This window comes from Gopherus evgoodei, chromosome 1, assembly GCF_007399415.2.
Source record: "Gopherus evgoodei ecotype Sinaloan lineage chromosome 1, rGopEvg1_v1.p, whole genome shotgun sequence".
NCBI classification, from domain to species: Eukaryota; Metazoa; Chordata; order Testudines; family Testudinidae; genus Gopherus; species Gopherus evgoodei.
The window spans coordinates 187214570-187234586 of NC_044322.1; the positions used below are offsets into that span (position 1 = coordinate 187214570).

Consider the following 20017-nt stretch of genomic DNA (forward strand, 5'->3'; position numbering starts at 1 on the left):
ACAGGAATGCTATTTGCTATGGGTTAGGGGGCATTGTCCCACTTCCTATCCTGAATTGTCATAACTCCTTGCCAGGCTCCTTGCCTGGGCCTGCGGGGGCTGCTATGGGGGTGGGGCAGGATGGGCAAGAGGTCCTAATTGTCATCTTATCAGCACTACTGTCCCCATTGGCCGGACAGGCAGCAGCAGCAGCCTGGGTTGAAGCAAGCAAGGCCCCAATCCCTGCCTGGTGCCCACCTCTTACTCCCTAGGATAGGACTAGCACTCCATCTTACTCTGGGATAGGACCAGCTCGCTAACTCCTCCTGCACCCATGAGCAGCTGCGGCCTCAGCGGGGAGGCAGAAGCAGGAATACTGACATAACATTGCGCCTACCACCAGAATGTTTCTGAAATGATGCCCCTGCTACTAAATTTGGTGGAGATTATCATGAAGAAGTCATTTAAAACAAAAATCAACATAGCGATCAATAGTATACGACAGCAAACATCAGTTCACTTATACTTGCAGTGCAATCTTAAAGAAAATCATGTAATTGCCCTTCACGGGATTGCATTCTTATATGCACGATCTGAAGCCACAATTCAGCAAAGTACTTAAGCCTACGCTTAAAAGCATAACTTTTCAGGAAAGCAGTATAGCTTCTGTTCTTAAACCTCAGTAAAGTCAGTAAGACTTAAGCTTGTGTTTTAAGTTAAGAATTTCAGTGATTTCTAGAATAATGGTTTGCTGAACTGGCGGTCTCTGGGTAGATTTATAATGGGAATTAAGCACCTTACTGCTACTTTAGGCACCAGAGTCCCAGATTTAGGTGACACTGCTATTCACAACCCCCACACTCATCTGCCACCTAACATTAGGCAGCTAAACCCATTTGGGGCCTAAGTTTTTTCAGTAAAAGTTTCCTCGGAGCCTATGCTTCTGCTTTTGAGAATATGCATTAATGATCCATGAACTAGGGGAAGCTACACAGGAGCTCCCCCAACTAACTCACTTGTGGGCCCAATCTGGTAGGCATGCTCAGAGCCCACCTAACTTGACAAAAAAAGAGTAGGGAAGTGGAGCTTTGGATAAATAGTCGAACAGTCATTGGAGTAGGGGTACCAGATCCACAGTATCCCACCTCCAAAGTGAGTGCCCTACCCACCGGGCTGTAGAATCGTTCTCATATTCACTCTCTGTCCCAATGATTGTTCAATTATTTATTGAAAGTGGGACAGTTACAATGAGCAATTGAGAGAGAATCATCTCAGAATATCCCATAGCCCAGAAGCTAGGGCACTCACCTGAGAGGTGGCATATCCCTGTTCAAATCCCTTCTCCTGTTCATGCAGAGAGTCTCCCACATCCTGGATGTGTACACTAGTCACTGAGCTAAATGGTATGAGGGCGCTCCTCCATCATCATCACCTCTGACAAGAAGCACCTAACTCCAGCAGAGGGTTCACAGCTGTGAATTCCAAGTGGAGGTAGGTGCCTCCCTGCAGCCTGAACTTAGGTGTCTATCTCCCTGAGAGGGACAAAGCTTGCCACACACCCCTCATCTTAACATTCTGCCATTGGCTAGTTTAGCTGCCTCCACGCTCAGCATGCTGTGTTTTGTAAATCGCATTTTTAGGCACGTATCAAAGGGGTAGCCCTGTTAGTCTGGATCTGTAAAAGCAGCAAAGAATCCTGTGGCACCTTATAGACTAACAGACGTTTTGGAGCATGGGCTTTCGTGGGTGAATACCGTGCACGTGGTGCATCTGAAGAAGTGGGTATTCACCCACGAAAGCTCATGCTCCAAAACGTCTGTTAGTCTATAAGGTGCCACAGGATTCTTTGCTATTTTTAGGCACCTATCTCTCCCTGTTCATTCTATAGGGAGGAGAATTGCCAAACTTTTAGGCTTTGTAAATCCCAGTGATTTTCTGAAAGTTAGGCCTTGTGATGCTCACCACAACTCAATCCCTAAATGCTGAATTCCTAACAGCTATTTTATTCTGTTTAGTTATTTGGTCATACAGCTAAATGCATTGATATGAAAATAAAAATATAAAAGTCCAAATTCTGCTCTCAGGTACCTAAGTACAAGCTTGAAATTATTCTTGATTAATTGGATTCACTCTAGGTAGTCACCGGAGTGAAAGAGTGTCTACTTTGGCCTATATCAGGGCATCTCAAACTGTGAGTCGGGACCCCTCATCTGTGAATTCCAGACTGGCTCTCCATTAGGGATGTCTCACTGACTGTAGGCAGCCTGGATACTCTCTAGTGGAGAGTCTGGTAGCAAATGGCAACATGAAAGTCACTAGGAATGAATGCAAGGCTGCAGTTTCTCCTTTCCACTTAGTTCTCATGTGGCTGGGATGGTAACCATTGCTCAGGTTTGTCTGTTTCCTTAGACTTGGTTCATATAATCAGATGCATGTTCAACATGTTGGATGGTCTCTGAGGTACATCTTGCTTTATTGATTAGCATCTCAGATCCTCAGGTAAATCTGATCTCCAGCTGTTCAGTATTCAGCAAGCAAACCTCTCATTCCTTGCCTATCATAGAGATATTTATAACTCCTCGTTTGCAATTCCACACAGGTGATTTTAGGCTGAAAATCAGTCATTTTTCTTTTCTCCCTGTGGGAAATTTCAGCTTCTTAGGATGGAATCAAAAACTGAAAGTTTTCAGCTGAAAACTAAAATTGTTAATTAGGAAATGCCACCACAGTGCCTTATGTCAGCTGTGTTTCGGGCACCTCATGTCCCCTTTCTCCTCTGTGTGCTGAGGTCCCTAGCTGGACTACAACTCTCATGATGTACTATGGTGGCAACTGAAGAAAAAACATTAACAGGACCACATTATCTTAATCTCTTTTGCACTATTTGGATTTCTCAGCCTCTTTGTGAAGATAATTTCCTAATCTTGCTAAGAAAACATTAAGGAAACATTTATTTCTGCTAACTTTGCTAATGATGACCCTTGTTTCCAAGAAGCAGGACAATTGTTCCTACACTACTAATGTCTTCTGATAATAGAAGTGTCATGCTTTTAACAGATGAGTGGGGGTGGAAGTTATTTTGGCTTCTGGCAAAACTTATCTACAAAACCAAATTTAGATTAAAACATGCAAATTAGAGATGGTATGCCTGGTTTAGGAAACTCACTGAACGCAGTAAAGTCCACTTGGGATTAATATGTGTTGTCCAAGCAATTTGAACATACAGCCATTTCCCAAAACTTAAGGTTTTCTTGCAGAATCATTTTGTCAAAACTCTCTTGAATCTCCGAATGCCCTCCTTGTGGTTTCTCATTCCTTCATCTGATGACTCCCCATAATGTCCTGACAACCCTTCATATTCTCATAGGGGCTTACCTTCTTTTCCAGTGGTACACTTTAGGAAGAGCTGCTGGGCCACTTAGCTATAGGCTTTTTATAATTGCTATATCATAACCTCCTATGGTTATATTTTTGAACATGTGGGTGCAGTACCAGCTTACAAGGGGTACACTTAACTACTCAGAATACCCTTTGCATTGTAATATTGCAGGTGTATTATATGATAAGTGCCACCCATTCTGGAGTGGCATCTCATTTGAACACATGGATTGGCTGACATGACGGTGTCACTTCCAAAGTAATATAGAAGACAGTGTTTGGTGTCCAATATACACGCAGTACCAAAAATTCAAGTAATTGATGGATAGACTTTGGTAGCTGATAAGTGGTGTATCCCACTGCTCATCTATCTCTAATGCTGTTGTCTGAGTGTTTTATATGCTACACTATATGTAACATATAACTGATACAGTTTGTTGATTTGGATCCAATAGGCCGGAACCAGTATTGTGGACAAAGGATGGAGGAGAACTACCAGATCCAGAGAGAATGATTGTCAATGGTAGGGACCTAAGAATTAGTTTCCTAAACAAAACGGACAATGGTACATATCGATGTGAAGCAACAAACCCTATTGGCCAAAACAGCACAGAGTATGTCCTGATTGTACATGGTGAGTACATCTCTTTAAATTCAGTAAGGGAGAGTACCTTGATTAATATTAGAAATTTTTGTTTCAACCAACTGTAAGCAAGTGATTAAGAACACATGAAAGAATGACAAGAAAAAATTAAAAGTGCAATTATTCTTTTCAGAACGCCATCTACTAATAAGCAACAGGCTGACTTCCTTTTATTAGTAGGTGTCTAATAAATTTTGTACATCATATATCTTTCAAATATGTGTGGAGAACCCCTTGCTAATTAAGCAACAGGCAAAAATGTCTTTGAGAGTATACTGGGAACTGTTTTATACCTAATTGCATCCATAAAACATGGTGTTTAAATATAACTGGCTGTGAGGAGATAGGTCATATATAAACCAAAACCAAGAAGTACAAAGCAGTTGCTATTTATTTTATAAACCTTTCAAGACAGAATACTAAAAATAAAGTATAGCCTAGTGCAGAGCACTCTCAAATCCCAATGTAAGATGAAGGTCTTGCATCACCCCAGAGAATCAGGCCCTATGTTAAAATCACCCCCCAAATTGTCTAGTATCACAAGTTCATAATACTTATTTAATAAAATAGCCTGGTTCTCACTTAATTATGTTTGTTTTGTTTTGCCTGATTTGTCTTGATGCTTCATGTCAAAAGAATAAAGGCTTAATATTAAGTGTGAAATAGCTTGACAAAAGTTCAGTAGACACCAGTACAAGAGTCAGCATTTGGCAGCTGTTACCACACCGTTACCACAGATTTCCATCATTTAAATCTATTACTTCAGACAATCCTGTGTGTTAACTGCTCGAAAATGGTGACTCTTACAGTCTGGGGCCATGTCTACATCTAAAATTTTGCAGCGCTGGTTGTTACAGCTGTATTAGTACAGCTGTATAGGGCCAGCGCTGCAGAGTGGCCACACTTACAGCAACCAGCGCTGCAAGTGGTGTTAGATGTGGCCACACTGCAGCGCTGTTGGGCGGCTTCAAGGGGGGTTCCTGGACCGAGAGAGCAAACCGGGAACGCCGCGGTTTGCTCTCTCGGTCCCGGAGCCAGCCAGCAAACCGCGGGGAAGGAGACCTGCTTGCTCGGGGTTCCGGGACCGAGAGAGCAAACCGGGAACGCCGCGGTTTGCTCTCTCGGTCCCGGAGCCAGCCAGCAAACCGCGGGGAAGGAGACCTGCTTGCTCGGGGTTCCGGGACCGAGAGAGCAAACCGGGAACGCCGCGGTTTGCTCTCTCGGTCCCGGAGCCAGCCAGCAAGCCGCGGGGAAGGAGACCTGCTTGCTCGGGGTTCCGGGACCGAGAGAGCAAACCGGGAACGCCGCGGTTTGCTTTCTCGGTCCCGGAGCCAGCCAGCAAGCCGCGGGGAAGGAGACCTGCTTGCTCGGGGTTCCGGGACCGAGAGAGCAAACCGGGAACGCCGCGGTTTGCTCTCTCGGTCCCGGAGCCAGCCAGCAAGCCGCGGGGAAGGAGACCTGCTTGCTCGGGGTTCCGGGACCGAGAGAGCAAACCGGGAACGCCGCGGTTTGCTCTCTCGGTCCCGGAGCCAGCCAGCAAGCCGCGGGGAAGGAGACCTGCTTGCTCGGGGTTCCGGGACCGAGAGAGCAAACCGGGAACGCCGCGGTTTGCTCTCTCGGTCCCGGAACCCCGAGCAAGCAGGTCTCCTTCCCCGCGGCTTGCTGGCTGGCTCCGGGACCGAGAGAGCAAACCGGGAACGCCGCGGTTTGCTCTCTCGGTCCCGGAACTCCGAGCAAGCAGGTCTCCTTCCCCGCGGCTTGCTGGCTGGCTCCGGGACCGAGAGAGCAAACCGGGAACGCCGCGGTTTGCTCTCTCGGTCCCGGAACCCCGAGCAAGCAGGTCTCCTTCCCCGCGGCTTGCTGGCTGGCTCCGGGACCGAGAGAGCAAACCGCGGCGTTCCCGGTTTGCTCTCTCGGTCCCGGAACCCCGAGCAAGCAGGTCTCCTTCCCCGCGGTTTGCTGGCTGGCTCCGGGACCGAGAGAGCAAACCGCGGCGAAGCTGGTTTCCTTTCCCGGTTTGCTCTCTCGGTCCCGGAACCCCGAGCAAGCAGGTCTCCTTCCCTGCGGTTTGCTGGGTGGCTCCGGGACCGAGAGAGCAAACCGGGAAAGGAAACCAGCTTGATTACCAGAGGCTTCCTCCTTCCACGGAGGTCAAGAAAAGCGCTGGTAACTGTCTACATTGGATTACCAGCGCTGGATCACCAGCGCTGGATCCTCTACACCCGAGACAAAACGGGAGTACGGCCAGCGCTGCAAACAGGGAGTTGCAGCGCTGGTGGTGCCCTGCAGATGTGGACACTCTCAAAGTTGCAGCGCTGTAACTCCCTCACCAGCGCTGCAACTTTCTGATGTAGACAAGCCCTGGATGTGAACCCAGATCTCAGAGATGAGAAGAGTCCATTAACTCCATTGCAACACTTGTTGCAATCCTTTTTTTTCCCTAGCTTTTATACATGGGCAACTTTTTAAGAACCACCGCAAAATAAAAGGAAACACTTTTTAAGGTAGTCTCAGACCGTAAAAGACATGAGAAATATGAAGTCTATTTCCTCCTAATAAGTCATTCAAGTGGAACAAATATATATGTTACTCTGGTGTTTGCAAGCTAGCCAACAGCATGATTCACTTGAAGTGCCAAATTACCTTTAGGTAAGTTTGGCAGTTAACATATTTATAATAAATATTTCTCTAAGCATTTTGTAATTAGTCATTTTCTGTCTCTATTGTTGAACTAAAACTTATCAAAACACCCCCGGATTAATACTATTCATGCTTCTGAAGTTCATCATTAGTTTACCTAGTAATGATGGGCTGTTTAGACCACTGAGACTTCACTGCTGAGAATTACTATGTTTAGAAAACAACAAAACAAACAAAAACAACCCCCTTTCAAACCTCCACTTATGTTGATTACCACAAAATGTTTCCCCTTTTAAATCCTGTAGGTAATGGTTTATTAGTTGTTGGCTGCATACACAAAGTGTTAATGTCTCTCTTTGATGGACTGACAGTTTTCCAAAACCCACCAACTGTTGAAATCTGAGTGGTCTCTGTATTTTGTCAGAGGTATTAAAGTGATAATTTGGGAGAAGTTGACCCTTTTTACCTCTTACATCACGGTTACTTTTATATCAGCTATGGCCATTTAATATACCTATAAGGAAGAATATTTGATGATCAGCTACCTTGTGTCTTTCACTTCCAATCAGTTGCATGCACCCTATTGATCTGATTACAACTTGATGGCAGTCTCTAAAATCATTCATTATCAAGATGCCATTCTGCTGTGTGTGACAGCACATTATGCATATTATCTCATTTAACTTTAACATTGCTGACAATATCTCTTATGGATACTGGAGCTTTCCCTAATTGCATTCATGCAAATCTAGCATTAGAACTACAGAAGGTTATTTGGCTTCCTAGAATTCAGTAACATTGGAAGTTGTCTGAGCGAGGATGAAGTGATCCTTGCTATTAATAACCTGTTCCATACTGGAGTTATAAAGCCTCTGCTGTGAATGAGAGGTTGGGATTAATTATTTAATTATAGGTATAGTGTAATTAGTTTATACAGATCAACTTGGGAAACCACTTGTCCCCTCTTTTTATCGTTGTCTCAGACTGATCAGCTCATCCAGAACTTCCTTTCTTTTCTGTTTGAAAACTAATGAAAAGCAGTTCTGGTATCCTGCAGCCAAGTTGTCTTTTTGAATAGAGGACATATTTTCCCTTTAACTTTATATTACTAAATAGATCTGTAGCACTCTCTGACTTCTCTTCACACCTTTTCCAGTAGCTAAGGTGGTGACATCAAAATGTGTGTCCCTTTCCTTTATTATGGCTTACGCACCATTATATAGTCATGCATTCTGACCTACTCATCTTTCATTTCTTATACATACAGCGCCAAATTTAATATGGCATGGACTAAAGCCACCTGGGAAGGGAGTTTCCACAAGGAAGTCCTCACAGAAATTCCCCCATATTATCTGGTCATGGAGGCAACATTACAGAAAAGGGGATTGTAGTAAATCCACAAGCAATCATTCAGATACCCTGTGCTGCTTCCGCTCTACTCTAGCCACCAGCAGCACCCGATTGGCAGTGCAACTTCATTGAGGCCAGGCTACAAGTGACTTTGTCATAGAAGCCTCTAGGACCGCCGGGTTAGATTGTTGGTTATGTGTAAAAGATAATACCACTATGAGGGCTGTATTAACTTTTCCAGGTAAGCACTGTGGGGCTGGATAGAGAACAGTGGGCATCCCAGCCCTCAACCTTCCCACTTCTCCCCTGACTCTCTTAGTCTATGCCACCAGATCAAAATGGAGAAATTATGCCACTGAGGCAGTTGAGACCCCCTTCTGTATGTGGAAGTTCTCCTTCATGCACAGAGCAGTGGAAGGGAAAGCATGATCTCGCACAAAGTAGTTTTTGTATTTAATTTTTATCCATATAAAGTTTTTTCCTCCTCATTTGTCTTATTTTTTCTCTTTTAACAGAATTTGTCTTTCTTCTTTTTTGTCAAGTTTCTCAGACTTGCCCACCCTCCCTGGTTTTTTTTGGTTTGTTTTTTTTTACTATTAACACATCTCTCAGTGGGACCCTATCCACTAATTCCCTCAATTTTCCTAAGTTATCTTCATAACACAGAAGAGATTTAGAAAGCTTGCCTAAAAATGAAAATGTGTAGTTTATTATAATTAAAGATTAAGGGTAAGTGAAGTGTTTATACATATTAATTATACAAACAAAGCAAGGAGCATATGTCATAAACAGATAGCTAAGGGTTAATGTCTCTTTCACCTGAAGCACCTGACCAGAGGACCAATCAGGAAACCGGATTTTTTCAACTTTGGGTGGAGGGAATTTTGTGTCTGAGTCTTTGTTTTCTGTCTGCCTGCTTTCTCTGAGCTTTGGAGAAGTAGTTCTGTTTTCTAATCTTCTGTTTCTAAGTGTAAGGACAAAGAGATCAGATAGTAAGTTATATGGTTTCTTTTCTTTGGTATTTGCATGAATATAAGTGCTGGAGTGCTTTGATTTGTATTCTTTTTGAATAAGGCTGTTTATTCAATATTCTTTTAAGCAATTGACCCTGTATGGTGTCACCTTAATACAGAGAGACCATTTGTATGTATTTTTCTTTCTTTTTATATAAAGCTTTCTTTTAAGACCTGTTGAAGTTTTCTTTACTGGGAAATTTCAGGAAAATTGAGTCTGTACTCACCAGGGAATTGGTGGGAGGAAGAAATCAGGGGGGAGATCTGTGTGTGTTGGATTTGCTAGCCTGATTTTGCATTCCCTCTGGGTGAAGAGGAAAGTACTTTTTGTTTCCAGGACTGGGAACAGAGAGGGGGAGTCACTCTGTGTAGTTTCACAGAGCTTGTATCTGTGTATCTCTCCAGGAGCACCTGGAGGGGGGAAGGGAAAAAGGATTATTTCCCTTTGTTGTGAGACTCAAGGGATTTGGGTCTTGGGGTCCCCAGGGAAGGTTTTTCAGGGGGACCAGAGTGCCCCAAAACACTCTAATTTTTTGGGTGGTGGCAGCAAGTACCAGGTCCAAGCTGGTAGCTAAGCTTGGAGGTTTTCATGCTAACCTCCATATTTTGGACGCTAAGGTCCAAATCTGGGACTAAGGTTATGACAGCATATGATGCCTTTAATTGAGACAACTTAGACATAAAATTATATAGAAGAGTGATCACTTCTTCCCATTGCAGATGAAGATGAGGTAATAGTGTTATAATGTTGGCTGATGGTAGTTTAAATAAATATAGCTATACACAGATTAACGGTAGTTTGTTATAGTTAGTATCTAGTAACAAGTCTTTTTGTTTCATTTTTTTCACTATAAAGGAATCTTATTTTAGAAAAAGTGAATGTATTTAACTATGAAATGGGTCTGTGCTGCTTTGCTGAAGAAATACAGCTGCTACTTTCATTTTTCTTTTATCAAGAAAACATTCAAACTGGAAGGTGTACAGAAAATGAGTTTATAGACAGCAGTGCAAAGGGAAGATACGTTTTTCACTCAAACATTTGTCTCCTGCAGTAATGAAAGCCAAATCCTAATACCTGTAGCTGTTGTCATTTCTGCATTCTAATATATTATTTTGGTGTAGTAGAAGTTCACGTTCTGGTAAGATATGTTATACCCCATCTATAGTGACAGACTCTAGACAGCAGAATTTGTGCTTTTTCTCTCCTAGACTTTATTGAGAATTTTTGGTTACCTATGACCAAATACTTGCTATTAATCACCCAGTATACAGAACAAACTACCAAAATCATGACATTCAACTCAAAAACATATTTTCTACTTGGCAAACTAAAGTAAAAAGCTCCATTAATTTAGCTGAAGTTGAGAACTGAACAAGTCTGTCATAATCAAGCTAAAGACACGATTGTTACATATGGACAAATCAATCACTAAAGACTTGGTTCATCCTCAAGTTCAGCACATAATATCAGGGATGACAGAAATTCAAATTAATGATGGAGTATCCACCAATATGAACAATAAAATGAGATATGAGGCCTGAATTCAGTGTAGTATTTTACTGATAGACAAATGTCAAGATAAACTCTTTATTAAGAGCAGGAATTATGAACATAATAAGGTAAAAACTTTCCACTACTCTGTGTAGTTGCAGCCTGAGACTGCCCTGTCCTGGGTTTCTTGTTTCTATCACAGTAGGATGTGTGTCACCAGTAACCAAAGACTGAATGTCCAGAAAGTATGGCATCTCTGCAGTTTTTGGAGGATTTACTGTATACCACACTGAGGATCATAATCTCCAAAAATATCTCTCCTCACTGGATAGCTGAAATAGAAGCTCCAGTAGGTCAGGCAGTAATGAAAATTCATCATCTGTAAACAATTCCTTTATATTTCAACAGAGGTCCCTAGTAGAGCAATGCCTTGAAGTAACTTACAAATTATCATAGGTTTTTACTTAATATCACAAGATACCATATGATACATTAGATTCACTGTATCTGTACATTAGATTCACTGAGACAAGTGGAGTTACTGTACATTCATGTATCTTATGATGTTGCAAGGTAATGTGGAAGTTACCTTGAGTCACTGCTGATCATGGACAGTTCATTTCATCAGCAAATACAATATAAGTAGTGGAAAGAGCTAGTCCTGGTGATTTGAAGGCTTTCTCCTGGACAAGTTAGCTTGGATTAACTTGAGCATCCCATTTTTTTCTACGCTTCTTCTGGGGTAGACAACACTTGATGCTAGAAAGAGCAATCAAATCAAAGTGAGTCACATCCTCTCATTAACATTTCAAATATAACTCCTCTATTTTCCAACCTCCATCATCTCCCCTCCCTCCTTTTGCCATCACTGTTGACAATCTGACTGTCATCCATGCTTCCTTCTCATCTGGGCTTTTGCAAACCCATCCCACCTCTGCCTGCCTGTCTGCTTTCTATCGAAAGTTTTCTTAGAATTAATACATCCCCACAGAACATGTCCATCCCCTTAGATGAGCATTTTCAAACAGAAAAGTGTAAAGTACCTTCAGAAAATTTTCAACGTGCTGTATTCACATACAGTTATTTCTTGCTTTAGTACTACTGTAACCTCTTTCTCTCCAGCCTCTCTGCTTCACTTCTCCTATCCCCAGTCCATCCAGCACACTGCAGTTAGCTATTCAGGGTATGTCCACATAACATTTTGGAGCCCATGGGAGTAAGCCTTCCAGTCCAGGTGGAGATATCTGGGTTAGTGGGAGTCACGCTAACTCTCTAAAAATAACTGTGTAGACAGCACTTTGAAGTTGCTCTAGTCCAAACCGCAATTTCAAAGCCCTGTCCACAGAGCTATTTTGAGAGTACTAAGATGAGCACATCAACCAGGACTGGGAGGCTCCCTGCCTACAGACTTCAGAATGCTGCGTAGCCATACCCCAATTCCGATATTGCTCTGACCACATCATCCACTTCCTCAAAGCCTTTCATTGGTTCTTTGTCTCATTTCATATCCTATTTAAATTGTTCTCCCTCACCTTGAGAGTGCACAATTCTGCTTTTGCCTGTATCTCAGCCCTTGCATGCACCCATTCTTTCTCTTTCATGCCTGGATCTCGTCATTTTACTCAGCTGGAGCACTCACATTATTGAAGTGCACCAAGCATCTTCACTCTTCAATTTTGTCCTCAAAACTCACACTGGTTCACCTTCTGCGGCCAAGCTCCATTCCAGTGCCATCCATTCTTTCTCACATGCTCGACTTTATCCTTAAATAATTTAAAATTCTGAACTAACCAGAGACATACACAACCAAGCTGCATTATCTTTATTTGTTGTAACCTCCTTTTTTTTGTCTGTCATCCCCTGTTGTCATCCCTCATTGTATCATATTTAATCTCCATTCTAAAATCCTTTTAGAAGGACCTCTGCCTTTTCACACTTTTGTAAAAGCACAGAGCACACCCTACAGTGCTCCAATGATTATTGGAACAATTTAAAATAAGGTTAAAAAGTGGGACAATGCTTTAAGAAGAGGTAAAATTGCATACTGTAATTGATCTTATCAAATGGGAAGTAGACCTACTGCTCTGCAAGTATTTTCACTCCAGCACTCTAATTAATCTCGTGCACTGCTTTTGAACATCTTTTCTTTGCAAACGTCTCTCAAAGATAAACAGACAAAATATCCACTGCAAGAGAAAAAGAAGAGAAAGAGAGACAGCAATATGGAGCAGCAGGTCTCATTATAATGAAGTAACCCTACAATTGGTGTTCACATTTCTCAGTGAGAGCTTCCAGACATTGAGCTAGTTGGTCAAACTCTAAAACAGCCTACTAGTTATAAGAATAAAACATTTAATTTACAGACATGACCAGCTGTAGGGAGCTGCAGTGTCTTACCCTTTCAATGAACACATGCTTTGGCTTCTGAAAAGAGAAGTAGAATTGGGCATTGGTATTATGGAATGGTAGTAACCTCTCCATAATTAAAAGTTTGAAACTGAGTTTTTTATTATAAACCCAACTTGGCCCTCTGCATCTATAAATCATACATAAAGAAATATCCACCTCAAAAGATAGTGTATGTCTAGGGCTGAGGTGTGTATGAATGTGTGTGTGTATATATATATCCATCCAAATTTGAATTGAAGTGGACAAGGTGTTCTTCAATTTTGTCTCCCTAAAAAGAGAGGAATTCACCAATTTTCAAAAAGTCTGTTTTGTTGCTACTTAGTACCCGCCGCCCCCGCTAAAAAAAGTGTTGATTATACTCTCAATTATTAAGATTTTAAACATAATGGTTCATCAAACCTGATGAGGTTTAAATAGGCTGGACACATGTTTTCATATGAAAAAAAAAAAAAGATTTGCTCTCGCAGACTAAAGGGGATCCTGGCTTCTTGTCCTTAGGAGAACCAGAAAAATAATGGAAGAAAAGATTCTGCCCTATTATGTGCTGCTCCATTACAGTGTCTTTGATTCCCTCCCTCTCCCAGACACAGACACAGACTTCATAAAATCTACAGGAAGGGGTTTCTTCTTCTGCACAAACACCAACATCTTCAGGAGAAGGTCTACTCCTGAAGATATCAAGAAATTCAGCCACAAGGAGGCTGCGGGTAGGGTTGCCAACCCTCATGGTTTCACCTGGAATCTTCTGGAATTGGGCTGTATCTCCTGGAGGCTACTGAAGCCAAACCAGGAGATTTTAGGTTGCTAAAAGTCTGGCGATGCAGTGGGGCCAAGGTAGACTCCCTGTGTGCCCTGGCCCTGTGCTGCTCATGGAAGGGACAGGCACATCCTTGCGACACCTGGGGAGGGGGCCTCTGTGCGCCGCCCCAAGCACAGACTCCACAGTTCCCATTGGCCAAGATCTGTGGCCAATGGGAGCTGTGGGGATGGTGCCTGTGAGTATGGGCAGCACACAGAGAGTCCTGCTCCCACCCCACTGCACTGTTGCCTGGGAGCTGCCTGAGTTAAGTGCCACCCATCTGGAGCCTGCATCCCAAGCCTCCTCTCGCACCCCAACCCCCTGCCCCAGCCCAGAGCCTGCACCCAAACTCCCTCCCAGAACACCCCTCCCCTCCACACCCAAACTCCCTCCCAGAGCCTGCATCACTCACCCCATCCTGCACACCAACCCTACCCCAGCCCAGAGCCTGCACCCAAACTCCCTCCCAGAACCCACACTTCCTTCTGCACCCAAACTCCCTTCTGGAGCCTGTACCCCTCACTCCTCTCACCCTGACCCCCTGTCCCAGCCATGAGCTCCTTCCCGCACGCAAACTCCCTCCCAGAGCCTGCGTGTTGCATGCCCTCCTGCACCCCAACCTCCTGCTCCAGCTTGGTGAGGGTGGGGGAGAATGAGCGATGGAGGGAGAGGGGATGGAGTGAGCGGGGGTCAGAGCATCTGAGAAGAGGTGGGCCAGGGGCATGGCCTTGAGGAAGTGACAGGAAAAGGCTGGGGCAAGGGTGTTTGGGTTTGTGCAATTAGACAGTTGGCAACCTTAGGTGTGGGGAACATTTTCCTAGCCCCATTAAGGACTGTTATAAAAATGAAGCACTTTCTTGTAAGTCATAGTAAATGTTGCAGGTGCATCATAATGTCTTAAGTGTTTATTACTTTTCAAGAACATCAATATTAAAAAAAAAAAAACAATAAACCCAGGAAATCCAGGGCTGAGGTTGTACTTCCACAAGAGCCTTTACGTCCCATTTGCATTGCATAATGTTGTTTCAGCACTTTGGCTAAGGAAATCGGTGTTTGGCTGGCCAGTTTTAAGACAGTTATTATGGAATTGTTGACTTAATTTTAGGTGTGAACTGTCCAGGAGTTGGTGAACAGTCAGTTGCCAGTCTTCAACTGTGGACAGTGCAAATTCTATCATGTTACATACAAAGGAATGACACTACGACCCATCTCTATCTTAATATATGAGATAGTCATGCATTTATTTATGCAGATCTGGAGTTTTAAAAAAATATGTTAATAATATGACATGCCAAAATGTATAATTTGTTAATTAAGAATATGTGATAGTTCTGCATTTGAACCTACTGTGTAATGCCTTAAAGAGGAGCAGAATGCATGCTGACTTTGAATAGAAAGTGTCTTTCTCCATGTCCACAGTCACTGAACATATAAAGCTGGTATTTAGGATGTGAATGCTGAAAGTGAATCTACAATGGTGTGTATCTGGAAATTACTAGTGTGCAGATAGTTCAGTTCTTAATGTAGCATTTCAACCATTTTACTTGTACTTCTTGATGTCTTGTTAATAGCGTGCAATGCAATGCTGTGTGTTATTGTTCTTTTTGTTCCAAGTATGAGTTTGGGATTTTTTGACTCTCTGTTGAAGCAGAGTTCAGGTAATAGAGTAAAATTTTCCAAAGCATGTAGGTGTTTTTTTTAAATTTTACTCATAGTTATTTTACTCTGACTTGCTGTTGAGGTACAACCTAAACTCTGAATTTTCTGTCTAATTTTTTTCTTAATGCTAGGGTTTTTGAAATATAATGTAAACTAAAAACTTTGATGTGTCTGCAGCCTTAACTTCACTTTAATAAAGCTATTGTGTCAAAATTGGACTTCAAAATTACCTAGGTTAGTAAAATCATATATAATACTATACATGTTAAATGCCAGGTTAACTTCCATTATTTTGGAATTTATTTATATTGAGGACGACATGAGTGCTGAAAACTGTTGCAGCACCATTCAGTTAAAACAGATGAAAAAGTTAAAGCCTACCAATTGCTAATGATGCCCCATTTCCTACAAGGTCATTTATTATCTGTATAGAATAAAAACTATAAAGGGGTTATGATAATTACTCTGTAATCTTGGGCATTTTTCAGTAATTGGAGCATTGTCTTCTTTTATGAGCAATATACAAGTAAAATTTAGGATGCATTGCAGTCAGTAGAGTATAATGACATGCTATTTCGTTTTAATAGCTAAGATTTCAATTGATCTTAGCTTGGTGCTACATCAGCAGCATATTGTTCTATCAACTGGGGTTGCAAAGTTCAGGAATGCCAGGCAGATCTTTGGTTCTAAGCAAGCAGAGCTGCTATCTTACCTCTATAGAGGTAATGTATTATAATTTGAGTAAAGAGGAGTGAGCATAATTTCTGCAAAACTGGTAATGCATCTCTGACTGACAGCTATAAAAAAACATCAGGTATATGATCCAGGGTCCCTCTCATAGCTCTCCTATTAGCCAAGATCAGAACAGAAGGGAAAAGGCAATAAGAGTGAAATACACACATTTGGAATTGGCTTATGACAATCTATTACCACCACATTACCAATACAAGAAATAGTAATGAGGGTTAGTTGTAGTTATTAGGCTTTTTACTGCTAGTATTACTAACTGTTAGTTTTTGTCAAGTCTAGCTTAGGCAGGTATACAGCTATATTTTGTATATGACACAAAGCCAAAAATATAATTTTAAATGTCTTCATTTGCTTTTCTCTGGATGTAAATAAATATAAGGCGAACTGATCAACAATATATACTGTAATGTTTCATATGATACTTCTTTAAAAAAAAAGTCAGAATTTTGTCACAGCCTGCTTTGAATATTTTAAATTCATTTGACGTATATTTTATTTACATTTATTTATCTTATAGACTTTTATTTTACTTTGTGTGTGTGTTGCTGGCTTTTTTTCAGGGGGGAAATGGTGGTTCCTAGTTTACTAGTGATAACTTTTCATAAAGTTGATTATAACTCTTCATAATTAATAATTCATTTTTATTCTTCAGATAGAATTTGAAATCTTAAAACTTAGGATAGTTTTAGTATAGAACATGGCAGAAGGCATCCAAAATCATAATTTGTAACTTAGCAAAAAACAATTAATTTTTGAAAATAACAGAGTACTACATTTATGCAGTATTAACAACTTTTTGGACCAATGTGATTTAAAACCTACCACATATTACAGATGAAGCTGATACTGATGTCTATGACTACGGTTGTTTAACTCTTTCTGTTCTAATCCCATATTTTCAGTTGCTTAGAATTTTTCAAACTTTAATTTGGGCTGGATTTTTCATACTTGGTCTGTGTTTCAAGCTATTGTTTTGGTTCTTAAGTTTCAGCAAAAATGGCTTAGCCATTTCCAAGAACAGGTTTGGGAAAAATATGTAGTTATGGCTATGTTAAAAAAAAATCCAACCAATTTTTGAAGAACAGTAACAGCTCCATCATTTGGGACAGGAACTTGAAATCTAGCAGGAAGATAATACTGGTGTCAGAGCATCTTTTGTTCTCCATTTGAAAATTGACTCAGATTTGGTGAAGTTTTAACCTCTGAAAATATTCATTTACACACACTTAGTATAATTTATTAGAGTTGTCCTGCTAAAATCTATGAATATTCCATCTGAACTAAGCATGCTCCCAGTCCCACTGAGTTTTCATGTGCACTACACGTGCTCCAGGCTTCTCCAAATGGGACACAGCAACAGTATAGGAAGGAATACTGGGATCAGAGCCTGGAGAACATCATGAGTCTCAGCTCTAGAATTTGATGGTATCAATAATTCTGCACATTTCACAGCCCTTAGTATTGAGCAGGACATTTTACCTCCATGCTACAGATGGGGTAACTAAGATGTTGCACAAGGTATCTTCAGGCTGTACAGGAAATAGAACTCTGTTTCTAGGTACTGAGTGTAGGTATGGTTTTTAAACAATTTAATCTGTTTTAAATCCAATTGCAGGTTGGCAGATCATTTTCGCAAAGAGAATGATAATTAAAATTATAATCCCACCCAAGTAAGGGGTAACGTGTAGCCGCACTGCTCTAGGAACACGGCAGTAAACAGACTGTGACTCAGAGGATTTGATTACACTTTGAACTAGAGGTATGATTCCCAGCTCACATATACATACTCACACTGGCTCTCTTCTGAGCTAAGATGCTAAAAATAATTGTGTAGCTGCAGTAGCATGGGTAGCAGCAGCAGAGACTCGCCATGCTGAATATGTACCCACAGGGTTCAGGTGGATTTGTACTCAGCACAACTAGCCTCTGCAGCTGCTGCCTGTGCTACCACAGTTATACTGGTGTGCTAGCTCAGCTGAGAGCTACCGTGCGTATGCAGAAATCACACACTTGGCTCATAGTGAAGCCCTAGCCAGAGTCACACTCCGGTTCTTGCTTCCTCTTTGCTCCAGGATGAGGCTTTGATTATGTGGGTAGGCCTTGCATGGGAGCAAGGGGCCTTTTTACATTGCCTTACTCCCCTGCGCAGGCTCACAGAGGTGTTCATGATTGAACCAATAACCAGGTTCCTCACAGCTATGAAGAGAACATGACCTCCTACCATGGAAAGAATTCTAACTTGAAATTGTAATATCTTTCTCCAGATTTTCATAGATGAACCGTTGGACTAATCAGCAAAACATGTTTCAACTTCCTTTCTATTAAAGTCAATTTCTTAATTGCCATGGAGTTTCTGAACCAGTGCCTCTTTTATAGTGTTGGTGTTACACAAAGACACAGCGGTACTTCCAACTGCCCTGACTCTGTCCCAGAGACACATGCCAACTTTCACAAGTTGCAGGAGTGCCTTCTCCTCCTCCTTTCAAATCTTTCATATGCAAAGGAGAAGAGAAGGCATAAGCACAGTGTGAGTAGTGCGGTGAAGTTATATATCAGATGAACAGCTTATAGTAGAAAATTAAGTTGCAAAGAGGAAATGTATTGTCCATATGGTTGAGAGCATGAAGCAGCTAAACATAACATTGGGTGTGTAAAACAGTGCTTTTTGGATGCATACAGGTCCAAAAGTCTAGCTCCCAACCCCTTTTCAAAAGATCTGTGGCTGCCTCCTGGGCACAAAGAAACTTTAGTCACTCCTGAGAAAATCTGCAAGGCAGGTATATAGACTAGTTTTCATACCTTTACCAAGCATGACAAGATAAATCTGGTGGTCTTGGGAAATGCATCTGTTCTGAGAGGGTGCTCAAAGCTGTTGTAGGCCAGTAGGGATCTGTCTTCTCTTAAAAGGCTTCAGTGGAGGATTCATATTCATATCTATTCTTTCCTTGCTTACCCTGTGCTGACAATCTTTGCTGCTGTTTACTTGCCAAATATATTCAAAGACAAATTGGTTTTACCTACTGTTTTCTTTTCTACAAGACATTACATCTGACAACCCAATCCACTTTTTCTCATTTTGGGTGGAGCAAGGAAGAAATAGGAAGGGAGTGGAGAGGGGGATGAAAGGGTCTGCAAGGCAAATCCTAGTAGGAAATAGATTAGTTTCTTCAGCTCTTTGCTGTAGACCAGTGATACTCAGACCTCAGTGGTTCAGGACCCAAATTAATGATCAACATTACCCAAAAGAGCCAAGATTACAGAGTAATTATCATAATCCCTTTATAGTTTTTATTCAGAGTGTGAATTCATTGTTTCATTTACTGTATGTGTGTGTATAATATATATATTCTAACAGCAAAATGACTGACCAAGTATTATTATTTTATCAAATACAATTGATTAATACATACTAAAAGCATCCTGACTGGTTAATAACTTAGACTAGTTAATGATTAAATCTCAGTGTTTTCATATCATGGGCCGCAAAGAACCGCAGAAGATGCATTAAAGAGCTGCTTATGGCTTGCGAGTCTCAGTCTATCACTGCTGTTGATTATTGCTCTAGTGGGCCTTCCTGCCCCCTTTTGTGGCTTCTGTTTCTTTGTTTCTACTTAGGCTTCCTGGAGCTTTCATGATATTATTCTGGGGAGCCATTGTAAGGGATAAGCGTCTGAGAGTTGATCTGCTGCCTGACTGCCAGTTCTGTACTGCTTTTTATTTCTGTTCACCGTTGTGGAGGGTGGCCTGTTATTTTCTGTAAAAGAAATTAGCAGTTAGGACCAAATTTCTCTTCCAGCATGTGTTGCAGTATTCTGTGGTCAAACCATGGTATTGCAATGCTTGACTTAAAAATATCTAAGGATTATCTGCCTAGTAGTGTGCTGTTTCCATTTAATAAAGTTGTG

General features: G+C 41.6%; 1 protein-coding gene across 4 annotated transcripts in view; it reads left to right on the forward strand.

The window, feature by feature from the left end:
* CADM2 (cell adhesion molecule 2) overlaps positions 1-20017 on the forward strand; it is a 1079986-nt gene that overhangs the window by 995937 nt on the left and 64032 nt on the right. For all 4 annotated transcript variants that reach the window (XM_030580438.1, XM_030580418.1, XM_030580428.1 and 1 more), the window contains one exon: positions 3813-3991. In XM_030580438.1, the coding sequence (XP_030436298.1) occupies positions 3813-3991 (179 nt within the window). The remainder of the gene's footprint in view (positions 1-3812; positions 3992-20017) is intronic.